Source organism: Palaemon carinicauda, unplaced genomic scaffold (genome assembly GCF_036898095.1).
Source record: "Palaemon carinicauda isolate YSFRI2023 unplaced genomic scaffold, ASM3689809v2 scaffold286, whole genome shotgun sequence".
In the NCBI taxonomy this organism is placed as follows: domain Eukaryota; kingdom Metazoa; phylum Arthropoda; class Malacostraca; order Decapoda; family Palaemonidae; genus Palaemon; species Palaemon carinicauda.
The window spans coordinates 55,001-80,860 of record NW_027170519.1 but is presented as its reverse complement, the minus strand read 5'-3'; the positions used below and the strand labels follow the sequence as shown (position 1 = coordinate 80,860).

Here is a 25,860-nt window from a genome sequence, read left to right as displayed (position 1 = left end):
CCCCCAATCACCTTTATTATTGAATTGAAAGTAGAACCAACACCATCTGATACAAAGGTTTTTATACTGCATCCCAAAAAGCTCATACTGACCACGTCAAAAGACCACCTTCTGTCTCCATGTCACCTGACGAACCTCCAAATTTTTTGTTGCAATCTAACGATAAGCTAAGTTCGTCAAGGCCTACAATATATTCAGTTTCTTATTTTAGTTTTATTCAAAGCTATTCCTCTTTCGTACTGCACGGCAAACAAAATTTACTTGAATTTTATAGTCTCCTAAAGGCCCTGTCGAATTTTATAGTCTCCTAAAGGCCCTGTCTCTGCTTCTAGAGTATATAATTCAGAAGTCACGGAAGGTCAAAAACATCCCTCTAATTGTGTGCTATTGTTAAATTTTATTTTTGTCTTTTCAAGTGTACATTTTCCTTATTTTTATAATGTATTTGGGCAATATGCTCAAGATTCTTGAAAGAAATTTCCTCCACTGCTGCATAATTATAACCTAGTCATCAAACTATACACACATTACAGCCTGCCAATGTGGATTCCTTTCTTCAAGCTTTTACCTTCATTTAACTGTATAATGTTCCACAAGTCTCTCACAAACATATATAAATGTATGTATGTATTGTATGTATATATATATGTGTGGGTGTATGTATGTGTGTACAGCATGTAGCTGATGTGTCATATTTACCCTTAGTTCTTTACTTTGACACTCTTTACACACTATTTTTCTCTAATATTAAAGATATCTTCATGTACAATGATATAGCGGCATCCAATAACACCTTCCTCTTTATCTAGTTAATAAACACTTTTCACTCGAACAGTATTACAGTAGTTTCGGAAAAACAGAGGCACAGCCACATACATCCTTGCCCTTCCTTGTAGCCTCTATAAAAAGCCTTTGTGCCTTTTTTCAGTCATCTCCAAGCAGCTAACGATGCTGCCGCATCTTCATGGCATTACTTAATGTAAGTAAAATTCATAAGAATTGGAAAGAAATGGGGGAAACGGTAAACTCGACAGATTGCCGAAGTTGAGGGTGTTTGTGGTGGTTCACAGCAGAGGGTTTTTCAGTAGGCCTGTGCCGTTATTAATCCCCATGATATCACACACGGGCAGTTGACGAGCTGCTCCTTGTTTTATGTTTGAAAATTATTGATTATAAAATGGTTTTTAGCAAGAAATTGAAATAATTGATCCCCTTCTCACTCGTAGGCACTTCTCAAGCTGCTCATTGTTTTTATGTTTGAAAATAATTTTCCAAGAAAACTATGGATTTCTAACAAGGAATTGAAAGAATTGTAAGAGATAGGCATTTAAAGAACTAAATGTAAACACGTTACACTAGAAGAAAGAATGGATTATATAAGATTATGCTTTTCAGTACACTTATAGCAAATATGCACCGAGAGGGGAGTCCCTGAACATTGAAATAATTTTTAGCAACGTCATCCCTTCGTGTCGTAAGAGGCGACTAAAAGGGACGGGACGAGGGGGCTAGGAACCTCCTCTCCTGTATCTACATCCTGTGAGACATCGACAAAGAGATGGAGCTGGGGGGAGAGTGACTGCTTCCCGCACTCTAGTTTTGGGGTGTTTGAATGTGCGTGGATGTAGTACGATAGAGAGTAAAAGATGTGAAATTGGAAGTATGTTTAGGAATAGAAGGATGGATGTATTAGCCTTGTGTGAGACGAAGATAAAAGGAAAGGGTGAAGTGATGTTTGGTGAAATGTCTGGTAGAGTGTCTGGGATTGAAAGGGGAAGAGCAAGAGAGGGTGTGGCTTTATTGCTGAGTGAATGGATGACAGGTAAAGTAGTGGAATGGAAGGAGATATCATCTAGGTTAATGTGGGTAAGGGTTAGGTTGGGTAGGGAATGTTGGGCGTTTGTCAGTGCGTATGGGCCAGTTAGTGAGAAAAGTGAAGAAGAGCGGAAAGGTTTCTGGAATGAATTAACTAGGTGTGTAGAAGGACTGGGTAGAAGGAATTATGTAGTTGTCATGGGTGACTTAAATGCTAGAGTGGGCGCTGGAGAGGTAGAAGGTGTCATTGGGAAGTATGGCGTACCAGGTGAAAATGAGAGTGGTGAGAGACTGGTAGATATGTGTGTTGAGCAAGAGATGGTGATAAGTTCTAGCTTTTTCAAAAAGAAAGATAAAAATAAGTATACATGGGTAAGAGTGGCAAATGGAAGAGTAGTAGAAAGGGCATTAATGGATTATGTGTTGATAACTAAAAGAATGTTTGGAAGATTGAAAGACGTGCACGTGTTTAGGGGTATGGCTAACGGTATGTCTGATCATTTTTTGGTGGAAGGAAAATTAGTTGTAGCAAAAGAATGGGGGAATAGAGTAGGTGGATGTAAAAGGGAGGTAGTGAGGGTTGAAGAGCTAATAAAACCGGGGGTAAAAAGTAAATATCAGGAAAGGTTGAAAATGATATATGACGAAGTGAAAGTAAGAGAAACTGGCAATTTAGAGGAGGAGTGGAAGTTAGTAAAAGAAAATTTTGTTGGGATTGCAAGTGATGTGTGTGGAAAGAAGGTTGTTGGAGGCAGCATGAGGAAGGGCAGTGAATGGTGGAATGAAGGAGTGAAGGTAAAAGTGGAAGAGAAAAAGAGGGCTTTTGAAGAATGGCTGCAGAGTAATAGTATAGAGAAGTATGAAAAATATAAAGAGAAAAATGTGGAAGTAAAGCGCAAGGTACGTGAGGCAAAGAGGGCAGCTGACCTGAGGTAGGGTTAGGGATTAGGTCATTCATATGAAGAGAATAAGAAGTTTTGGAAAGAAGTGAAGAGAGTAAGGAAGGCTGGCTCAAGAATGGAAGAGACAGTGAAAGATGGAAGTGGAAAGTTGTTAAAAGGAGAGGAGGCAAGGAAAAGATGGGCGGAATATTTTGAAAGTTTACTGAATGTTGAGGATGATAGGGAGGCAGATATAATTGCGGTTCCAGGTGTTGAGGTGCCAGTGATGGGAGATGAGAATGAGAGAGAGATTACAATAGAGGAAGTGAGGAGAGCACTAGATGAAACGAGAGTAGGAAAAGCATCTGGTATGGATGGTGTGAGAGCTGAGATGTTGAAGGAGGGGGTTGTGACTGTACTTGAATGGTTGGTGAGATTGTTTAATATGTGTTTTTTGTTGTCAATGGTACCAGTAGATTGGGTCTGTGCATGTATTGTACCACTATATAAGGGTAAGGGAGATGTGCATGAGTGTTGTAATTCAAGAGGTATTAGTTTGTTAAGCGTAGTTGGAAAAGTGTATGGTAGAGTATTGATTAATAGGATCAAGGATAAAACAGAGAATGCAATCTTAGAAATACAGGGTGGTTTTAGAAGAGGTAGGGGTTGTATGAATCAGATTTTTACAGTTAGGCAGATATGCGAGAAATATTTAGCAAAAGGTAAGGTGGTGTATGTTGCGTTTATGGATCTGGAGAAAGCGTATGATAGAGTTGATAGGGAAGCAATGTGGAATGTGATGAGGTTATATGGAGTTGGTGGAAGGTTGTTGCAGGCAGTGAAAAGTTTCTACAAAGGTAGTAAAGCATGTGTTAGGATAGGAAATGAAGTGAGTGATTGGTTTCCGGTGAGAGTGGGGCTGAGACAGGGATGTGTGTTGTCGCCGTGGTTGTTTAACTTGTATGTTGATGGAGTGGTGAGAGAGGTGAATGCTCGAGTGCTTAGACGAGGATTAAAACTGGTAGACGAGAATGACCATGAATGGGAGGTAAATCAGTTGTTGTTTGCGGATGATACTGTACTGGTTGCAGACACAGAAGAGAAGCTTGGACGATTAGTGACAGTATTTGGAAGAGTGTGTGAGAGAAGGAAGTTGAGAGTTAATGTGGGTAAGAGTAAGGTTATGAGATGTACGAGAAGGGAAGGTGGTGCAAGGTTGAATGGAGAGTTACTTGAGGAGGTGGATCAGTTTAAGTACTTGGGGTCTGTTGTTGCAGCAAATGGTGGAGTGGAAGCAGATGTACGTCAGAGAGTGAATGAAGGTTGCAAAGTGTTGGGGGCAGTTAAGGGAGTAGTAAAAAATAGAGGGTTGGGCATGAATGTAAAGAGAGTTCTATATGAGAAAGTGATTGTACCAACTGTGATTTATGGATCAGAGTTGTGGGGAATGAAAGTGATGGAGAGACAGAAATTGAATGTGTTTGAGATGAAGTGTCTAAGGAGTATGGCTGGTGTATCTCGAGTAGATAGGGTTAGGAACGAAGAGGTGAGAGTGAGAACGGGTGTAAGAAATGAGTTAGCAGCTAGAGTGGATATGAATGTGTTGAGGTGGTTTGGCCATGTTGAGAGAATGGAAAATGGATGTCTGCTAAAGAAGGTGATGAATGCAAGAATTGATGGGAGAAGTACAAGAGGAAGGCCAAGGTTTGGGTGGATGGATGGAGTGAAGGAAGTCTGGGTGATAGGAGGATAGATGTGAGCAAGGCAAGAGAGTGTGCTAGAAATAGGAATGAACGGCGAGCGATTGTGACGCAGTTCCGGTAAGCCCTGCTGCTGCCTCCGATGCCTTAGATGACCGCGGAGGTAGCAGCAGTAGGGGATTCAGCATTATGAAGCTTCATCTGTGGTGGATAATGTGGGAGGTTGGGCTGTGACACCCTAGCAGTATCAGCTGAACTCGGTTGAGTCCCTTGTTAGGCTGGGAGGAACGTAGAGAGTAGAGGTCCCCTTTTTGTTTTTGTTTCTTTGTTGATGTCGGCTACCCCCCAAAATTGGGGGAAGTGCCTTGGTATATGTATGTATGTATAAAACATTATTTCTAAAATTCATTCGAGTAAAAAAACAGTAATTATAGTGAATATTCCCTTTTAACATATTTACCTTGTTACCAATTATGGGATTATGATTATTATTATTAATATTATTATTACTTGCTAAGCTACAACCCTAGTTGGAAAAGCAGGATGCTATAAGCCCTAGCCCATTGAGAAAAGGAAACAAGGAAAAATAGAATATTTTAGGAACGGTAACAACATTAAAATAAACATTTCCTATATAAACTATAAACACTAACAAAACAAGAGGAAGAGAAACAAGATAGAATAGTGTGCCTGAGTGAACCTTCAAGCAAGTGAACTCTAATCCAAGAAAGTGGAAGACCATGGTACAAAGGCTATGGCACTACCCAAGACTAGAGAACAATGGTTTGATTCAGGAGTGTCCATCTACTAGAAGAGCTGCTTGCCATAGCTAAAAAGTCTCTTCTACCCTTACCAAGAGGAAAGTAGCCACTGGACAATTACAGTGCAGTAGTTAACCCCTTAAGAGAAGAATAATTGTATGGTAACCTCATTGTTATCAGGTTTATGAGGACAGACTATACAAAGAATAGGCCAGACTATTCAGTGTACATGTAGGCAAAGGGAAAATGAACTGTAACCAGAGAGAAGGATCCAGTGTAGTACTGTCTGGCTAATCAAAGGATCCCATAACTCTCTAGCCGTAATATTTGCTCTCATACGAAAGAATTCTGAATATAATGATGCCGTTAGGATGCAGGGAAGTGCGCAATAATATTAATTACGTTGTTTTCCATTTTTAGGGTAAAATATTTTTTTTTCAAGTTCAGTACAGAGGAACTCATGCAGACAGCTACCTTAATAGCATGTTTTGAGTAGCAAATTTTAATGATACAATGGTTCTTTGCAGCATTCTATGAGTTTCTCTCTCTCTCTCTCTCTCTCTCTCTCTCTCTCTCTCTCTCTCTCTCTCTCTCGTGGATATACGAGATGCCTCACACTGAGGGACCTGGGGGAACCTAAACATAGAATAAGATAATATGGTAAGGCGCGCTCTCTCTCTCTCTCTCTCTCTCTCTCTCTCTCTCTCTCTCTCTCTCTCTCTCTCTCTCTCTCTCTCTCTCTCTCTCTCTCTCTCTCTCTCTCATATATATAAAAATTTAGCGGGTTTTAAAGTTAATCTATTTCACTGAAGATCTAATAAGAAATTGTTCTTTGTTTCAGGGAATATGCACGTCCAGTAGGCGGACTGTCCCCTGGATCTAGCCGTCCTCCTCTCGGCCTCAACCTCCCTCCTGGTATGCCTGGTGGTCCCCACGGCTTAGACCTGCTTCACTATGGAAACATAGCTGCACTATATGCTTCGACTGCTGCCGGAGCCTCGCACCACGAGAGGCTAGAAATGGAAGCTCGGGATAGAGAACTCCGGGAGTTGAGGGAGCGAGAGCTCGCCGATCGCCTGAAACAGGAGGTGCTTAAGCAGCGACCCATGAACCCGCTGGATTCCGGCCTTCCGCACGGACTCTCACCGCACTGGCTTTCGGGATCTCGGTTTCCTGCCTTCAGTCCCCCAGTATCGCTGCCCTCGGGGTTCCCACACTCGCACGCTTTGTATCCTGCGCCGTCGGTCTCTACAGCGGCTTTCATTGATCGCGAACGGATGGAAAGATTAGGTAAGTGCTTTTCTGTGGCTTGTACTGGGGTGTTGTGGATTGAGGCAAAGATTTTATGTGGCATGCTTTAAGAGTTTTCTTAGGCATCTCCTTATTTCTGTTTCACAATTTTTAGGATTTATAGTTTCTGTGGACAGAAAGTTGTTGGTGAATAGTATCCGCAAGTATAGTGACTTATTTTTTTTTCTTTTTTAATTATGTAATGTTGAAGAAAAATTTTGTACACTGCATGAATTCAAGACTGTTTTTTCTTAATTTTATGTGGGGGGGAACAGATAAGAATTGAAATATTTCTTTTTTCTTGAATTTTGAAGATTCAAATATACATTTTTTTTTTTTCTATATAAGCAGAATGAATCCAAATTCTTCATTCCAACCGTAAAAGAATTTGATTGTGACCGCAGTGGCCTCTTGTAAGACATAAAGGCCCGTAGTTTACCTTACAGAAGGTCCTTAACTTACAAACTTAATTGGTTCCCAGAAGGTGTTTGCAAGTCTGTAAGTTGAATTTTGTTAAAGTAGCCTAACCTGAATATCATTCCTATAACTTCCAGTTAATAGTCAAGAAATAGTCGGGTTTCATATGAAATATATATCAGGTTATTACAAATGTCATTTTGCTTTTTGTATTAAATGTTACAATATTGTTATATTACAGTATTTATTTATCTTTGTTATTTTCAGTTGGGTGTTTGTTTGTATATCCAAATGTTTTGTAAGTTGAAGACCTTCTGTATTTTACCTTTATCTCAAACTCATCCGTTTTTAAAAAAGTGGATTGGGTCGCATTAACCGATCGCATTTCTACCATAAAAGCAGTATTAATCACAGTATCATTTATCATAGTGTCCCTTTACTTGTTCTATCGAAGCGAATCAGAGTAGTTATAGAAATTACTTTGCATATCAAATCAAAAGGCCATGATTTACAAGGGGATTTTTATTATGAAGTCCGCTAGGTCCATACTCGTATGGAATGTCGAGCAACCAAATCTTCCTCTGCTATGGGGAGATCATACTCAGCATTCCTATAAATAGTCATGTGTTATTGAAGCCCTTGGGCTTATAGCATCTTGCTTTTCCTACTAGGGTTATAGCCAGGGTTGCCATTCGTACGATAATTATTGTACATATACGATTATTTTAGGTCCAGTACGATGTACGATAGATACCTTAGGTACATACATACATATATATATATATATATATATATATATATATATATATATATATATATATATATATATATATATATATATATATATATATATATATATATATATATATATTATATATGTGTGTGTGTGTCTGTCTGTTTAATTAAACAATTATTCTCAACTATTTTGAAATAAGTCAATCATGTAACTCCTTGATAATTATATTGAAACTGTGTTCGATAATTTTGGTTGAAAAAACGACAATTTTAAGACTCATGTATGATAATCCAGTCGAAATAATCTGGCAACCCTGGGTTATAGCCTAGCTTGTAATAATAATGATAATAATAATAATAATGAATAGGGAGTCGACTTGATGGAATGATGTCTCCCTTTCTCATCATCATCGTCTCCTACACCTATTGACGCTAAGGGCCTCGGTTAGGTTTCGCTAGTCGTCCTTTTCTTGAGCTTTTAAATCAGTACTTCTCCATTGATACACAAATAAATCAAACCAAATATGAAATTACAGCATTCTTCATTAAAAAATTTTCCATCTAGATAAAGTAATAACATTCTTTGAATTTGACATGATCAATCAACTCATGTATACTCTACTTGAAATATACGTTTACTCGGTATAGCAATAACATCTGAAATTAATATTTTCAGCCAAGAACTTGTAATAAGTTGTAGAATATGAATTGATGAAAAAGAATGTTCCTAAAAATCCTAACATTTACAATTTATATAATTATTAGTATTTAATTTTCTAGGATAAAACCTTTTTTTTGTTTTTTAACTTTGAGTGAATTCTTTGGCCTGGTTAAATAAGCGAACATTTAACTTGATATATGTAGAGGTCTTATATCAATTATTATATTTGTACTAATGAATATCTGTTGAAATATTACAATTATTATCTTGAGCAGTTTGACTATCTTGTGACTTAACTAATGATGCAATAGGGAACTCTACGTGCATTTGTTTTAAATATTACTCCTGTTGTAGTGGTTTTTAAAATACTGTATAAGGAAAGGACAAAACAAAATGTCTAAACTGGTTTATGATAAAAGCAAAACCATCTGGATTAGAAGATGCAACAAGAGAAAATATTGTTTTTTAATTTTTGCAATGGGATTCATAGAAAGCAAGGCTCAAATTACTACTGTATTACTTAGCGTATGACCAAAGCTTTTGAGTGTCAAGAATGCACGCAGACCTAGCCTAGTGCAAGATTGTCGATCGAGGTCTTTAAGAGATCTCGTCCTTGCTACCACGTGTTTGTAACAGTAAAAGAGCTCGTCCTTGCTACCACGTGTTTGTAAAGTGAAGAAGAATTTTTTGGTTATCGTGGTGTTACCATGTGTATGAGGAAAGAAGTCAGTGCGTTAAGAATAGACTAGAATATTCGGTGAATGTGTACTACCACGTGTTTGTAACAATAGAAGAGCTCGTCATTGCTACCACATGTTTGTGACAATAACAGAGCTTGTCATTGCTGCCACGTGTTTGTAACATATTAAGAGCTCGTCCTAACTACCACGTGTTTGCAACAATTTTGTCGGATATAAAAGCAAAGACATGGATTGCCCTGAGTATCCTTGTCACATTACATAAGCAAAGAAGAATAGGTATAAAAGATGAGTGAATGTACTTGAATTTAGTATCTCTGCAGTCACTGAGGAATATCTAAAATAGATAGATGAAATATGTAAGATATGCAGGCAAGATAAGAAGAGCATTGGAATGTGCATTCTGAAATCAGGAGGAAGGGGAATAGAAAGAATACAGTGATATTCCGTTTATTGAAAGATCAAATACAGAAGAGGGAGTAAAGCAATAAAGATCTTAGCAAATGTATGGAGATCTAGGTTTAGGATAAAGTATGGGGTTGAGGATTTTAAAATTTTTGGAGGAAGATTTTATGATGTAAAATTCAGTGAGTGTATCTCACATTTTCATATTTTTGAAGTGTGATGTGGGTAGAAATTATTTCTTTAATGTAACTCAATTCTTTAAAGTCTTGTACGGTTTGGTATCGACTCCGATTCATTCTGCATAGGAGGATAGAAGCACTGTATATGCAATGAATTAAAACAGAGTAAAACAAGAGCCAGATTGTGATGTTCTTCATTCCATAATGAAATGACCCCATTAAGGTAATGTAATGTCTGGAAAATTGTTCTCACTCATTTGACCTGTTGTTGTTTAACAAATAACCCACATGACCCAGTGCCAGAATGTAGAACAACTCTCTCAAGTTGAACACAAGTTATGCGATTGCCCAGTTTTCAATCAGCAACAGTTCTCAGGCCTTGGACCTCATCAAAGGCCCTATCCATGACTATCCTATTTACCAATAGAAATCGACAAATAATATTGTACAGCACCATATTAAGAGTCGCCAAAGAACGCAAGTCTTAAACATGAAATTAGCAGATGATACTGCATAAGTGGGGAAATTATATCTACTATACTCTCTTGATTATATGTGAGCATGTATTCCTTAAAATGTCCTCAATGAAGATCCAAAAGATTAGATGTTCTCCATCAACTTTTTAGACATTTGTACATCCTCCATTCATGTGGATTCTAGATTTTGGAGAACTTCTCTACATCTCTTAGACGTAAGAGTTCTCTTATCCCTACAGTAGACAACTGGGTAATCCTTACAACATTCTGGACAGTGATCTTGAATCCGTTTCAAATTCATTCCTTTCCTGAGATTACTAAACAGTTCTTCTTCACCCAAGGGGTTAACTACTGCACTGTAATTGTTCAGTGGCCACTTTCCTCTTGGTAAGGGTAGAAGAGACTCTTTAGCTATGGTAAGCAGCTCTTCTAGGAGAAGGACACTCCAAAATCAAACTATTGTTCTCTGGTCTTGGATAGTGCCATAGCCTCTATACCATGGTCTTCCACTGTCTTGGGTTAGAGTTCTCTTGCTTGAGGTTACACTCGAGCACACTTTTCTATCTTATTTTCCTCTTCTTGTTTTGTTAAAGTTTGTATAGTTTATATAGAAGAGATTTATTTTCATGTTACTGTTCTTAAAATATTTTATTTTACTTTGTTTCCTTTCCTGACAGCTATTTTCCCTGTTGGAGCCCCTGGGCTTATAGCATCCTGCTTTTCCAACTAAGGATATAGCTTAGCAATTAATAACAATAATGACAATTTCCCAATCTAGACTGAATCACTTAGAGATTATCCTCTGGCCATTACTAAAGTCTGTTTCATCCTAACTGGCAACTGGAGCCGAACCACGGTTTGAAAGCTCGTTGCTGATTGGTTATTGGTTCAGGCATCCTCCCCTCCCGCTGACTGATGACGAAGCAAAAAATTGCATTTATTTTCCTTCCTGGTATTATTTTTTAGGTTTATGACATTCAAGAGGATTTTTTATACAAAATCCACCTATTTTTATTTACGTTTGTATAACATTTAAAGGTTTAAAGGCTGCTCATGAATGCCAGAGGCAAGGGACAGTGACATTGCCCTATCAAGCAGGACAATGCCTAGAGACTGACCATATGCAGTATACATATGATCAAAGCCCAAGCCCCTTCTCCACCCAACCTAGGACCAAGGTGGGCCAGGCAATGGCTGGTGAGGACATAGCAGATAGACCTATAGGCTCCCCCAAACCCTCCATCCTTAGCTCACAAGGATGGTGAGGTTGCAGCAACCGAAGGAACTAACGAGTTTGAGCGGGACTCGAACCCCAGTCTGGCATTCACCAAGCAAGGACGCTACCACCAGGCCACCACAACCCTAGGTAAAAGACAGCATATAAAAAAGTTTGTATAAAGTTTTTTCAGCGCTCGTTTCAATTCAACTCTTTAATTTTTCGTATATTTTTTTAAGATATGGATATTGTTTTGAGGTAATACTCCTCATCTACCTTTAATCTGTGTGTGACCAAAGAACCAGGTAGATATTACGCAAACTAAGGGAGATAAAAAGCAAAAATGAACATCGTACCGTGGACAAATACAATGTTTTGCTTTTCGTCGGTCAGCGGGAGGGAGGGGTTGCTTGAACCAACAGCCAATCAGCGACCAGCTTTCAAACCGTGGTGTGGCTCCAGTTACCAGCTAAGATGAAACAGACTACTGTATAGCTTGGAAATCAAGGAACCTGAATCTCACACTATTGTGATACATCAGACAAAGGTTGTGGCGTGATCTTGGCAGAATTCCACTATTTGGGGGTCGATGAATCACAGTAGCGCTAAAGTTACTTAAAAGTCGCCTTCATCTTCTGGCGATTTTTGAGGTCCTGGCTAGCCAGTCATCTACTTCAAGAGAAAACAACAAGACAGTTCTATCCCATGTTTGCAAGCAAGGGTCCACAAATTCCAAGACCCTCTTCCTCCATACGCAAAAGCTTCTTTATTTATGATGTGCGACTCACGACCTCTGCTTGGAATTAAGAAAATTAATTTTATTGCTTTTCTTGGCTAGGAGAACATTTGTATTTCATGTTTTAAGTAGTTCTTTTTTACGAAAACAATTTATTTTATTGCTATAACGTCCCTTTTTATATTGTACTTTTAAATTCAACAATAAATGCTTCTACTAAATGTACTCGAAACCACAAGGTTGGTGTATGATAATTGTATTTTTTCTATGTTTGTGTTGAGTATGTCGGTAATTCTTCAATATAGGAGCTAGTCATACCTTAGAACTTTAGTGACCAAGTCGCTTACTTACATGAAAACAAAACGTACTTGTGCGATGACATTATACTGGAAGTTTGGCTTCTGAACTCAAACTTAGTATTTGCGGTAAAATATGGTAACCTTTTTGATAATCTGATGTCATCAAATGACATCATGCCAATTCTGATGTCAGTTGGAAGATGGGGGGGAAAATGTAAATATTTGATGTCAAGTAGTATTAGAGCGAGTGATGTGTAAAGTGTTGGGAACAGATTAAATCAGCTCACAGAAAAGTAGGTGCCGAATTAAACCAGTTAAAAAATAGCTTGAATGTTTGCCTTATTTTCAGCCCTTTTTTTCACTAAAAAGTAATGAGCTCTTATCATCATCATCTCCTCCTACGCCTTTTGACGCAAAGGGCCTCTATTTTCGTCAATATGCGTAGGAGGAGATGAGGATGATAGAGCTCATTTCTTTTTAGCTCTATAACAGACTCGAAGAGCATGAAAGTCGGTATATTTGAAATAGACGATAATAATAACAGAGTTAAGGTTCTGTTAAGACTTTTCTACGTAGAAACTACTGACTAAAAATTTTGTAAACTCCAAAGCATAGCCCAACCTCACAACCACCCTAAGCACTCATTATAAATTTATTTTACCTTTTCAGGACACCTAAATTATATAATCCAATTCGATTAGAAATGAATTTATCTAGGTTTTTATCATATTTATTTACACAAAGACATACCTGATGTTTGCTAACTTCAACTCATTTTAAATGTTTATTTTTTAATTTTAAACATTGCACATTATGTATAAGTCTTCAGGTTTAAATTTAAAACTAATGGTGATAAGTTTGCCATCAGCGTGTGCCAATGATTGAAGAGGCATAGGGTGAATGAAAATATGAATATAGTATGTGAAAACCCTCCTGGCTTGATTTTATTTCAATATGCTTCCCATCCAGTGATCCAATACAGTCGGGAAAATTCCATCTTTGGTAAAAAAAAAGAAAACGACAACAACAGGGGCAAGACAAACCTTAGTTGGATAGGATAGATATTCATGGGATAAAGCCTCCTAAATCATATTGCCAATTTCCTTTACGAGTTCTGAATTAGTGTTATACATACATACATATATATACCAAGGCACTTCCCCCAATTTGGGACCGCGGGGCCATAAAAACAATTAGAATAGCGCCAACGTATCCCTGCGCGTCATAAGAGGCGACTAAAAGGGACGGGACGAGGGGGCTGGGAACCCCCTCTCCTGTATTTTATACTCGTGTGAGACATCGATTAGTGTTATATCATAAGAATTAAGTTTCCAGTGAGCCAAAAAAATAATCAAATTATCACTAATCTTCAAAGTTATAAACTTGGTCTTGTTTTATTTTTTTTTACCTCTGAAGTTTGGATTTTCCCAAGATCTCAGGATGGTAAATGTTATCATGTTTTGTTAGAAAAACTGAAAAACCATTTTCTGAGGAAAACTAAAATTTCCAAAGGTTAGCCGTGATTTGTTCCATAGGCAGAAAGACTTAAGTATGTAATACCATTTTTTTTTCTAAAATTTACAAGGAAAATTTCAATACTCATTCATCCTGAAGCAGTAGTGTATTGTACAATTAAGCTTTAAAACTGACGTATTGTTGCAATTATGATATACAGAAGATCCTCAACTTATAAACTTAATAGGTTCCAAGATGCTGTTTGTACGTCAAATTTTGATAAATTTCGGCTTAGGGTAGACTTAACCTGAATCTCATGCTTACGATTTCCAGCTGCAAAAGTCTGAAAACAGTCCCGTTTATTATTATTATTATTCGTGAAAAATAAAACTGTTATAATATAAGCAAAAAAGGGCAAGGCCCCCTCCAAAATCTCAAAACTCATAGATCTGGTACTTAACTTAGATGGAGTGACATTGGAGTCCGACATCTTGAGGTAAATCCAGAAAAAAACCAGCAAAATTCACACACTAAGGCAAAATAAGGATTAAATAGTGGTGCTATGAAAAAGGAGTGACATCACTGGCGTGGGATTGCTAGTAGTAGTAGGATGTTGAACGGCACCTCGCTGTTCGGGGATATTGACAGGAGATATCTAAATGGTGCGAGGCCTCTGGTTGTGATTTATTCAGCGCCCCAGTATTATACCGACACCTTATTAAGGTGAGCGAGCTGGGTTCAACCTAGCATTCCTATACAAATTTTTCTCTGGTAAATTCATAGCAGTTTTTACCTTTGAAATGATGTTAAAGGAGCATTTCACTGGGCGGCACGGGTCTCTCGCCCAGAAATAGATTTTTCGCTTCGCTCAAAATCCCTTTATTATTACCAGCTAAGCTACAACCCTAGTTGGAAAAGCAGGATGCTATAAACTCAGAGGATCCAACAGGGAAAATAGCCTAGTGAGGAAAGGAAAAAAAGGAAAATAGAATATTTTAAGAATAGCAACATTAGAATAAATATCTCCTATATAAAGTATAAAAACTTTTAACAAAACAAGAGGAAGAGAAATAAGATAGAATAGTGTGCCCTAGTGTACCCTCAAGCAAGAGAACTCTAACCCCAGGCAGTGGAAGACCATGGTACAGAGGCTATGGCCCTACCCAAGACTAGAGAACAATGGTTTGATTTTGGAGTGTCCTCCTAGAAGAGCTGCTTACCATAGCTAAAGAGTCTCTTCTACCCTTACCAAGAGGATACTGAACAATTAATGTAGTAACCCTTTGAGTGAAGAAGAATTATTTGGTAATCTCAGTGTTGTCAGGTGTATGAGGACAGAGGAGAATATGTAAAGAATAGGCCAGACTATTCAGTGTGGATGTGTGTAGGCAAAGGGAAAATGAACCGTAACCAGAGAGAAGGATCCAACGTAGTACCATGTGGCCAATCAAAAGAACTCTAGCTGTAGTATCTCATTATGCTTACAGTATTAATTGATATGATATTGTTAATTACAGTGTTTCATCATTTTATTACAGAATAGAAACTATACTATATCTAAGACTCAAGATTTCAGTTGAATTTGTTTTTGTATCTCCAAAGGTTTGTAAGTTGGGGACCTTTCTGTACTGTATCATTTAATACACAGACGTACTGTAATTTGCCCTTCTTGCTGCAACAATCTTGACTAGTCACCAATTTTGTCAGACTGAGAACGACGGTGAATCACTCCACTGACATTTTGCTGAATGACCTCCCTGGTCTCTGTGCTGGATCATATGATCCAAATTCCATAGATCAAATCAAAGCATGCGGTTGACTTGGATCCCCCCCCCCCCTCCCTCTCCAACTATTGGTGCCAGTGTAAGGCCAAACAGAGCAGGTGCTATTATTATTATTATTATTATTACTTGCTAAGCTAGTTGGAAAAGCAAGATGCTATAACCCCAAGGTCTCCAAACAAGGAAAAATAGCCCAGTGATGAAAGGAAATAAGGAAATAAGTAAAGGGAATGAGAAATAATGAACAATTAAAATAAAATATTTTAAAAACAGTAAGATTGATCCAGCGTGAACACTGTCTATAAATCACTTACTATAACGTAAATCATTGAGAGAGCAATAACTGTAGTCATAGTAAGCCCTGAAAATACTCCAAAACTATTTGTTTTTTAAATAAAACACTCGGGTAGGCTTACCAGGATTCAGGATTCCGAACACAGTGGCCCAGAGGAATATGAAGAAAACTTGGCAGTCTGTTTCATATAAAAGGGATTTGACGAAGGAAAAATATATTTGTGGGCGAGGAACCTGTGTTGCCAGTGAAATGTTCCTTAAAGCACCATTTCAAAGGTATAAATACTGCTAAATATATCAGAGAAAAAAAGTTGCATGGAATGCCAGGAATATACCCAGCTCGCTCACCCCTAAAGGGTGTCAGTTTTAAAACTGGGGCGAGTGATACCACTACCAGAGAAGAAAACTTGGCAGTCTGTTTCATATAAATGAAATTTTTAACAGGATACCACAAAAGCACAAGTGGAGGATACAGGGATGAAAAGATTAGCAAAGAATGTTTGCCCAGGGCCAAGTATAAGGTTAGGCAGACTGGACAAGGGCACCAAATTATTAATTGTAGACTTTCAAGCAGTATTACAAATTAATGAAGGCTATAGAGATATGGTTAGGCTATGTAAACAAAGCCATTCATAATGACCATTTCAGGATATATGACGGGGATAATAATTCGACACAGATTTATGGTGGTGCTAATGATTGGACACATTTCATCGACTAATATATACTGTATAGTAGTTACAAATCTACTTGTAGAAATGAGGGATGTACATAGAAAAAGAAATTGTTGATGGCCATTTGTTCTAAGCGAATGTAAAGCCACAGCCAATATACTGTTAACCTTTTTACCCCCAGGCTATTTGGAAATGTCCAACCCTTAACCCCCAAGGGTTATTTTTTTTCGAGCACATTTTGCAGTATATTTTTTTTTAGATTGCTCTAACAGCCTTAATTTTCGTCATAGAGAGGTCAGGTTGGTCTCATTCTCTTGGAAAATGACTGACGTTTCTCAAAAAATTATCAAAAATATGCAAAAAAAAATTTAAATTGCATTTTTTTGCAAGGATGTACCGGTACGTCCATGGGGGTAAAGGGATGAGTTTTGTGAAACGTACCAGTACGTCCTTTGGGGGTAATATGGTTAATGTGTAAGCCTAGAGGAAGTTTTAGTCCCAGTGATTTTATCAATGAATTGCTTCCTTTCAGTATTTCTGCATTTCTTTTGCAAGAAGGATGAACTTGGAATACAAGACCTGGAGATTTTTGCCATGGTGTGCGTTAGATATTATGTTCCTACGGGTCAAGGGTGCCTATGTAATGAATAGGCAAGGAAACAGCATACGGTGTAATGGTACAGCAAACATAGTCTCTCACCTGTCTCCTATTTTCATTTTTTGAAAAGTCAAAGCATTGACTGAACGCAATTTGCACGTGCTTATCTCTTTTGTGTAAAGAAATGGTCTGTATAATATGGTCAGTTATCCTGTAATAAGTGGATATAAAAGTGTTTATAGATTTGCAAGGCTAATGGCTCAGTCAAGATTTATCGTTTGCATAATTTTGTTATGAGAAATGTCGATACTGAAGGGAATTGTCATTGGACAACCAGATTTCAAAGAAATTTTTATAGATGTAATAATTGATGTTCCACAATTTGATTGCTTCAAGACCCCAAATTTGAAAACATGAAGTAGAGATGGACCTGTCATAAGATAAGGTTTGTGGGTAGATTTGGTACTGAACTACTAAGGAGGATGAACCAGCTCTTTCATCTGTAGTCATTTAGATTCATACCACCCCTTCACTAAACAATATGAACTGTGTTACATACATGCTTATATTTCAAAAGGTAACGAAGGGAAATAAGACAAAAACGTTGATTCATTTAGTTAGTTTAAGAGTGTAAGTGATGTAGGTACTGTCGAGGTTTTGGCTTAGAAAGCTTATAATACAGTATTTAAAAAATAATGAAATGAAATAAGACAAGAATGTTGAATCAGTTAGTTCATAGTGTAAGAACATAAGTGATGTGGGTACTGTCGAGGGTTTTGGCATAGAAAATAATGTCCTGGAAAATAAGTTATATAAATATACACATTACCCAAGTTACAACTACTTCATCGTAAGAAGAGAAACGGTAGGGACGTCTGTGATGGGATTACATGAACTGCTTCGTTGCAAAGAAAATGCGGGAGCCTATAGACCATCACAGCTTCTCTTGAGAAACGGTGCCATTCTGAAGGGAATCGAATCCAAGATCAATGTAGTTTTGAATCTCGATATTGGTTCATTGCAGAGAAAATGTGGGAGCCTATAGACCTTCACAGCTTCTCTTGAGTAACGGGGCCTTTCTAAAGAGAATCGAATCCAAGATCAACGTAGTTTTGAATCTCGATATTGGTTCATTGCAGAGAAAATGCGGGAGCCTATAGACTATCACGGCTTCTCTTGAGAAACGGTGCCGTTCTGAAGGGAATCGAATCCAAGATCAACGTAGTTTAGAATCTTGATATTAGATTCGGCTTAAAATTTACTTTCTTTGGACAAGAGAAAGAAAACAGAAAACATTCCTTCGTATTCCATATGAAGGGATGCAAGAGTAAAGGTTGAAGTATTTTTGAAGGCTTGTGTGAGTGGGTAGTATTCCATGTGTTGAAGACTGGAGAGAGGTACACAAAGTTATATAGCATAATTTCTCATTCTTGGAGACTAGAACTATGCACTGTACCTCTGTATCATTAGCACTTTTTACTATGAATTGTTATTAAGAAATTCATAAATTGATTATAGAACAAAGGTATGAATTCCTTGGGAAATACAAAAAGAATTTATGAATGTCTAGAATTCTATGGAAGGGTTATTTTTTAGAAATTAGGAAGTACTGTAGTTGATATGAATTATTTATAACTTTTTTTACTTTAACAATCATGAATATCTATTACTGGACAAGCAAGTGTGAAGGTTATATCTATATACTTTACTAAAATTGAAGAAAATGCATTCTAGATAAAAACACAAGGGAATAATCTGCAAAAAAAAGTTTATTTATAGAATTGTACTTCCAAACTCATTTTAAAAGGATATAGAAATGAAAAATAAATCTTTTACTTATTGTACCATTGTTATGAGTTTGGAGAATCGTATTCAATTTCTTCAATTTTAGTATCGTTAGATCTCTATGCAGTATGACATACTTCAGGCGAGGTGTAAGGTAGAATGAAAATCACTTTCAAATTCCTGAGAAACTGAGTACAAATAACAGTTCAATATTAGTTACACATCAATCTTTTGGTTGGAGTTTTGGATGAAGTTCTTGTTTTTTAAATTTTTACCTATGTTGGACAAGTGTAGCCGACACCATTGTACATTTGTGGTCATGTTTTCCCGAGACACTGGCAGACTGTTCTCTTGATATCCTTTACCAGGGGGGCAGGATCAGAGTTATTAATGATTAATCTGTGGAGAGATAGACTATTAGTATAATGTTAAGAGCACAGAATTTTCTAAAGACTCATTTGAATGTTTTAAATTCAGAGGGAGAATTAATGTCAAACATGTGATCACTCTCAAACCATTTGTCATTGGGATTTTATAAATTGAAAGTTTTTAAAACTAGGATTTTTAGAGTTTTTAAACAAAAAGAAAATATAAATTCATTACTGTATAACTAAAATGTGCTATTATCTACTTTGCTATATCACTAAAATACAGTATCTAGAGAGAAAGCATGTACTGTATATTTTCATTCTGATCATCTCTCGTGTTTAACAAGACTAATTCTCATCCTGTAAAATGTGTGATGTCTCTTCTTTTTATGTCTTTCTTTCCGAGTTAGATGACACAGCACTAGTAGCCCTTCCTTTCATGTGTTCCCGTTTAATACCCTTTTTAGCGCTGTATCTAAAATCTTTCCTTTCCTATTGTGTGTGGCACTGTGTTCCGTGACATTACGTGGTGACCATTGTTAATGTTGTGCGCAGGGCTGCCAGCCACGACCCTGGCTTTGAGCGCTGCGGCAGCAACTCCTCCGGACAACTCGTTGGCTGTATCCACTGCGGAGAGGCTGGCCCTGGCTGACCACATGCATCGGATGCAGATGATCAATGAGGTTCATGCCCATACTCACTCCCATGCCCACACCCACCTTCACCTTCACCCAGAAGGTATGCAGGAGCAGAAACACTTGATACAGTCACATGCACATTCACTCCATTCTTCCACTCTGTCGGGATGTTTATACGCCTGATTGTGTGTCAACATTATTTGTCTCTTTAAATGCAATTTTGTGTCTGTCTGATGTTATCTGTGTCATATCCCTTAAAAGCACATTTATCCTGAATGAACAGTCACCTTCCTCCCTTTTTCTTTTATTTTTCCAGTCCACCTTTTTTATTATCCTGAATGAACAGTCACCTTCCCTTTTTCTTTTATTTTGCCAGTCCACCTTTTTTATTATCCTGAATGAACAGTCACCTTCCCTCCCTTTTTCTTTTATTTTTCCAGTCCACCTTTTTTATTATCCTAAATGAACAGTCACCTTCCTCCCTTTTTCTTTTATTTTTCCAGTCCACCTTTTTTATTATCCTGAATGAACAGTCACCTTCCTCCCTTTTCTTTTATTTTTCCAGTCCACCTTTTTATTATCCTGAATGAACAGTCACCTTCCTCCCTTTTTCTTTTATTTTTCCAGTCCACTTTTTTATTATCCTGAATGAACAGTCACCTTCCTCCCTTTTTCTTTTATTTTTCCAGTCCACTTTTTATTATCCTGAATGAACAGTCACCTTCCTCCCTTTTCTTTTATTTTTCCAGTCCACTTTTTTATTATCCTGAATGAACAGTCACCTTCCTCCCTTTTCTTTTATTTTTCCAGTCCACTTTTTTATTATCCTGAATGAACAGTCACCTTCCTCCCTTTTCTTTTATTTTTCCAGTCCACTTTTTATTATCCTGAATGAACAGTCACCTTCCTCCCTTTTCTTTTATTTTTCCAGTCCACTTTTTATTATCCTGAATGAACAGTCACCTTCCTCCCTTTTCTTTTATTTTTCCAGTCCACTTTTTATTATCCTGAATGAACAGTCACCTTCCTCCCTTTTCTTTTATTTTTCCAGTCCACTTTTTATTATCCTGAATGAACAGTCACCTTCCTCCCTTTTTCTTTTATTTTTCCAGTCCACTTTTTATTATCCTGAATGAACAGTCACCTTCCTCCCTTTTCTTTTATTTTTCCAGTCCACTTTTTATTATCCTGAATGAACAGTCACCTTCCTCCCTTTTCTTTTATTTTTCCAGTCCACTTTTTTATTATCCTGAATGAACAGTCACCTTCCTCCCTTTTCTTTTATTTTTCCAGTCCACTTTTTATTATCCTGAATGAACAGTCACCTTCCTCCCTTTTCTTTTATTTTTCCAGTCCACTTTTTTATTATCCTGAATGAACAGTCACCTTCCTCCCTTTTCTTTTATTTTTCCAGTCCACTTTTTATTATCCTGAATGAACAGTCACCTTCCTCCCTTTTCTTTTATTTTTCCAGTCCACTTTTTTATTATCCTGAATGAACAGTCACCTTCCTCCCTTTTTCTTTTATATTTCCAGTCCACTTTTTATTATCCTGAATGAACAGTCACCTTCCTCCCCTTTCTTTTATATTTCCAGTCCACTTTTTATTATCCTGAATGAACAGTCACCTTCCTCCCTTTTCTTTTATATTTCCAGTCCACTTTTTTATTATCCTGAATGAACAGTCACCTTCCTCCCTTTTCTTTTATTTTTGCAGTCCACTTTTTATTATCCTGAATGAACAGTCACCTTCCTCCCCTTTCTTTTATATTTCCAGTCCACTTTTTTATTATCCTGAATGAACAGTCACCTTCCTCCCCTTTCTTTTATTTTTGCAGTCCACTTTTTATTATCCTGAATGAACAGTCACCTTCCTCCCCTTTCTTTTATTTTTGCAGTCCACTTTTTATTATCCTGAATGAACAGTCACCTTCCTCCCCTTTCTTTTATTTTTCCAGTCCACTTTTTATTATCCTGAATGAACAGTCACCTTCCTCCCTTTTCTTTTATATTTCCAGTCCACTTTTTTATTATCCTGAATGAACAGTCACCTTCCTCCCCTTTCTTTTATTTTTGCAGTCCACTTTTTATTATCCTGAATGAACAGTCACCTTCCTCCCTTTTTCTTTTATTTTTGCAGTCCACTTTTTTATTATCCTGAATGAACAGTCACCTTCCTCCCCTTTCTTTTATTTTTGCAGTCCACTTTTTATTATCCTGAATGAACAGTCACCTTCCTCCCTTTTCTTTTATTTTTGCAGTCCACTTTTTATTATCCTGAATGAACAGTCACCTTCCTCCCTTTTCTTTTATATTTCCAGTCCACTTTTTTATTATCCTGAATGAACAGTCACCTTCCTCCCCTTTCTTTTATATTTCCAGTCCACTTTTTTATTATCCTGAATGAACAGTCACCTTCCTCCCTTTTCTTTTATATTTCCAGTCCACTTTTTTATTATCCTGAATGAACAGTCACCTTCCTCCCCTTTCTTTTATATTTCCAGTCCACTTTTTTATTATCCTGAATGAACAGTCACCTTCCTCCCCTTTCTTTTATATTTCCAGTCCACTTTTTTATTATCCTGAATGAACAGTCACCTTCCTCCCCTTTCTTTTATATTTCCAGTCCACTTTTTATTATCCTGAATGAACAGTCACCTTCCTCCCTTTTCTTTTATTTTTCCAGTCCACTTTTTTATTATCCTGAATGAACAGTCACCTTCCTCCCTTTTCTTTTATATTTCCAGTCCACTTTTTTATTATCCTGAATGAACAGTCACCTTCCTCCCCTTTCTTTTATTTTTGCAGTCCACTTTTTATTATCCTGAATGAACAGTCACCTTCCTCCCTTTTTCTTTTATTTTTGCAGTCCACTTTTTTATTATCCTGAATGAACAGTCACCTTCCTCCCCTTTCTTTTATTTTTGCAGTCCACTTTTTATTATCCTGAATGAACAGTCACCTTCCTCCCTTTTTCTTTTATTTTTGCAGTCCACTTTTTTATTATCCTGAATGAACAGTCACCTTCCTCCCCTTTCTTTTATTTTTGCAGTCCACTTTATATTATCCTGAATGAACAGTCACCTTCCTCCCTTTTTCTTTTATTTTTGCAGTCCACTTTTTATTATCCTGAATGAACAGTCACCTTCCTCCCTTTTTCTTTTATTTTTGTAGTCCACTTTTTATTATCCTGAATGAACAGTCACCTTCCTCCCTTTCTTTTATTTTTCCAGTCCACTTTTTTATTATCCTGAATGAACAGTCACCTTCCTCCCTTTTCTTTTATATTTCCAGTCCACTTTTTATTATCCTGAATGAACAGTCACCTTCCCTTTTCTTTTATATTTCCAGTCCACTTTTTTATTATCCTGAATGAACAGTCACCTTCCTCCCTTTTTCTTTTATTTTTGCAGTCCACTTTTTATTATCCTGAATGAACAGTCACCTTCCTCCCTTTTCTTTTATATTTCCAGTCCACTTTTTATTATCCTGAATGAACAGTCACCTTCCTCCCTTTCTTTTATTTTTCCAGTCCACTTTTTTATTATCCTGAATGAACAGTCACCTTCCTCCCTTTTCTTTTATTTTTCCAGTCCACTTTTTATTATCCTGAATGAACAGTCACCTTCCTCCCTTTTCTTTTATTTTTGCAGTCCACTTTTTATTATCCTGAATGAACAGTCACCTTCCTCCCTTTTTCTTTTATTTTTGCAGTCCACTTTTTATTATCCTGAATGAACAGTCACCTTCCTCCCTTTTCTTTTATATTTCCAGTCCACTTTTTATTATCCTGAATGAACAGTCACCTTCCTCCCTTTCTTTTATTTTTCCAGTCCACTTTTTTATTATCCTGAATGAACAGTCACCTTCCTCCCTTTTCTTTTATTTTTCCAGTCCACTTTTTTATTATCCTGAATGAACAGTCACCTTCCTCCCTTTTCTTTTATTTTTGCAGTCCACTTTTTATTATCCTGAATGAACAGTCACCTTCCTCCCTTTTCTTTTATATTTCCAGTCCACTTTTTATTATCCTGAATGAACAGTCACCTTCCTCCCTTTCTTTTATTTTTCCAGTCCACTTTTTTATTATCCTGAATGAACAGTCACCTTCCTCCCTTTTCTTTTATTTTTCCAGTCCACTTTTTATTATCCTGAATGAACAGTCACCTTCCTCCCTTTTCTTTTATTTTTCCAGTCCACTTTTTATTATCCTGAATGAACAGTCACCTTCCTCCCTTTTTCTTTTATTTTTCCAGTCCTCTTTTTTTTTTTTATTATCTCAATTGAACAGTCACCTTCCCCTTTTCTTCTTTTATTTTTGCAGTCCACTTTTTATTATCCTGAATGAACAGTCACCTTCCCCCTTTCTTCTATTATTTTCACAGTCCACTTTTTGTAGAAGTCACTTTTGCATTGGATTCTTAGTGAGAAATTTTTAGCATAATTTTTCTGGGCCTTTTCTAATACTTAGGACATGTTTGGTGTTCAATGTTTTGGTTTGTTGAATGTTCATAGATAGGATAACTATAAGGGGATTTTATTCAGTTTATTCATTACATAGGATACCCATGTATAAGACCCTTCCATGTCAGTTATTGTCTGTAAATGCTATCGTACGTAATTGATAGCAAGCACCGATTGTTTTTGTTTTTATCAATATCTAATGTTTTATCTGTCGAACCACTTCAGCTAGCTGAAGAAAAGGTTTTAACTTATTACTTTGAAGTATAAATAACATTTGCTATTTCGTAGGACAATCAGTCAACATTTTCATATTTCGTTCTTTTAGCCGATGGTATAGAATTCCCATAATAAAAGCTTGATCAAAATATACTTTTTATGTACACATTCACGCACATGTATACATCATCGACCTGTTTTTATTCTTGCACAATTTGATGAAGATTTTTACTGTATTTTTATATGAACTAAAATCATATTGACTTCATAATTGCTAGTTTCAAATAACTTTTAATATTTTGCTTTTATAAATTCTGATTAGGAATTGTCTTGATGCACTGACATCAGGCACAACAAAACACCTATAGTAGTTATGGAAGTGTGATGAATGACAGTCTAGTTTTTTTTTCTTATCCAAGTCTCCCTAGGATTAAAGATGTAACACCAATTTGATTGGCTTGTAACTTAACATGTTAACCAGTTAGATGACTTGATCGAAGGAGTTTTCAATTCTAACATGCAGCCGTTATAAAGCAGTTGCAAATGCATATTATATAAGAAAATTTAAGGAGAAATATTCATCTCTAAGTATATTTTCCTTTGAAATAAATTCTAATACTATATGTGAAGTATAGTCGGGCCTTACCATTCACGGGAGTTATGTAAAAGATGCCAGCGAATGCAGAGAAAACGGGAAATGATTGATTTACCCGTAATGACAAAATCGGACCCGTTTTTCGGACCCAATATTTCCTTATGTAACTAGCAAAGAAGATTGTTTATCTCAGCCTTGAGAGAAAAGACAATAGTAATAGTATTTCAAGTTGTATAAGAACAAATACACAAATTCATTTACTTAGTAGAACACCAAATAGAAAAGATAACCGGGCATTATTACCCAGCGGTCTTGAAAGCTCACTTTTGCATAGCAGAGTATGTTGTACTGCTCTGGTCCTATATAAATGTATTACTTTTTCTTTTCACTTGAGAAGTATTTACCCTTTTACCCCCAGGCTATTTGGAAATTTCCAACCCTTAACCCCCAGGGGTTATTTTTTTTCAAACACATTTTGCAGTATATTTTTTCTAAATTGCTCTAACAGCCTTAATTTTTCTCATAGAGAGGTCAGGTTGGTCCCATTCTCTTGGAAAATGCCAGAAGTTTTTCAAAAAATTATCAAAAATATGCAAAAAAAAAAAAATTTAAATAGCAGTTTTTTGCAAGAACGTACCAGTACGTCCATGGGGGTAAAGGGATAAGTTTTGTGAAATGTACCAGTACGTCATTTGGGGGTAAAAGGGTTAACAACTACTGTAC

The 25,860-nt window shown here is 36.9% G+C and overlaps 1 protein-coding gene across 1 annotated transcript in view; it reads left to right on the top strand.

The window, feature by feature from the left end:
* Positions 1-25,860, top strand: part of LOC137636394 (arginine-glutamic acid dipeptide repeats protein-like) — a 116,906-nt gene that overhangs the window by 68,986 nt on the left and 22,060 nt on the right. Inside the window, 2 exon segments of the mRNA XM_068368816.1 lie at positions 5,999-6,447; positions 19,780-19,962. Of these exon segments, the coding sequence (XP_068224917.1) occupies positions 5,999-6,447; positions 19,780-19,962 (632 nt within the window).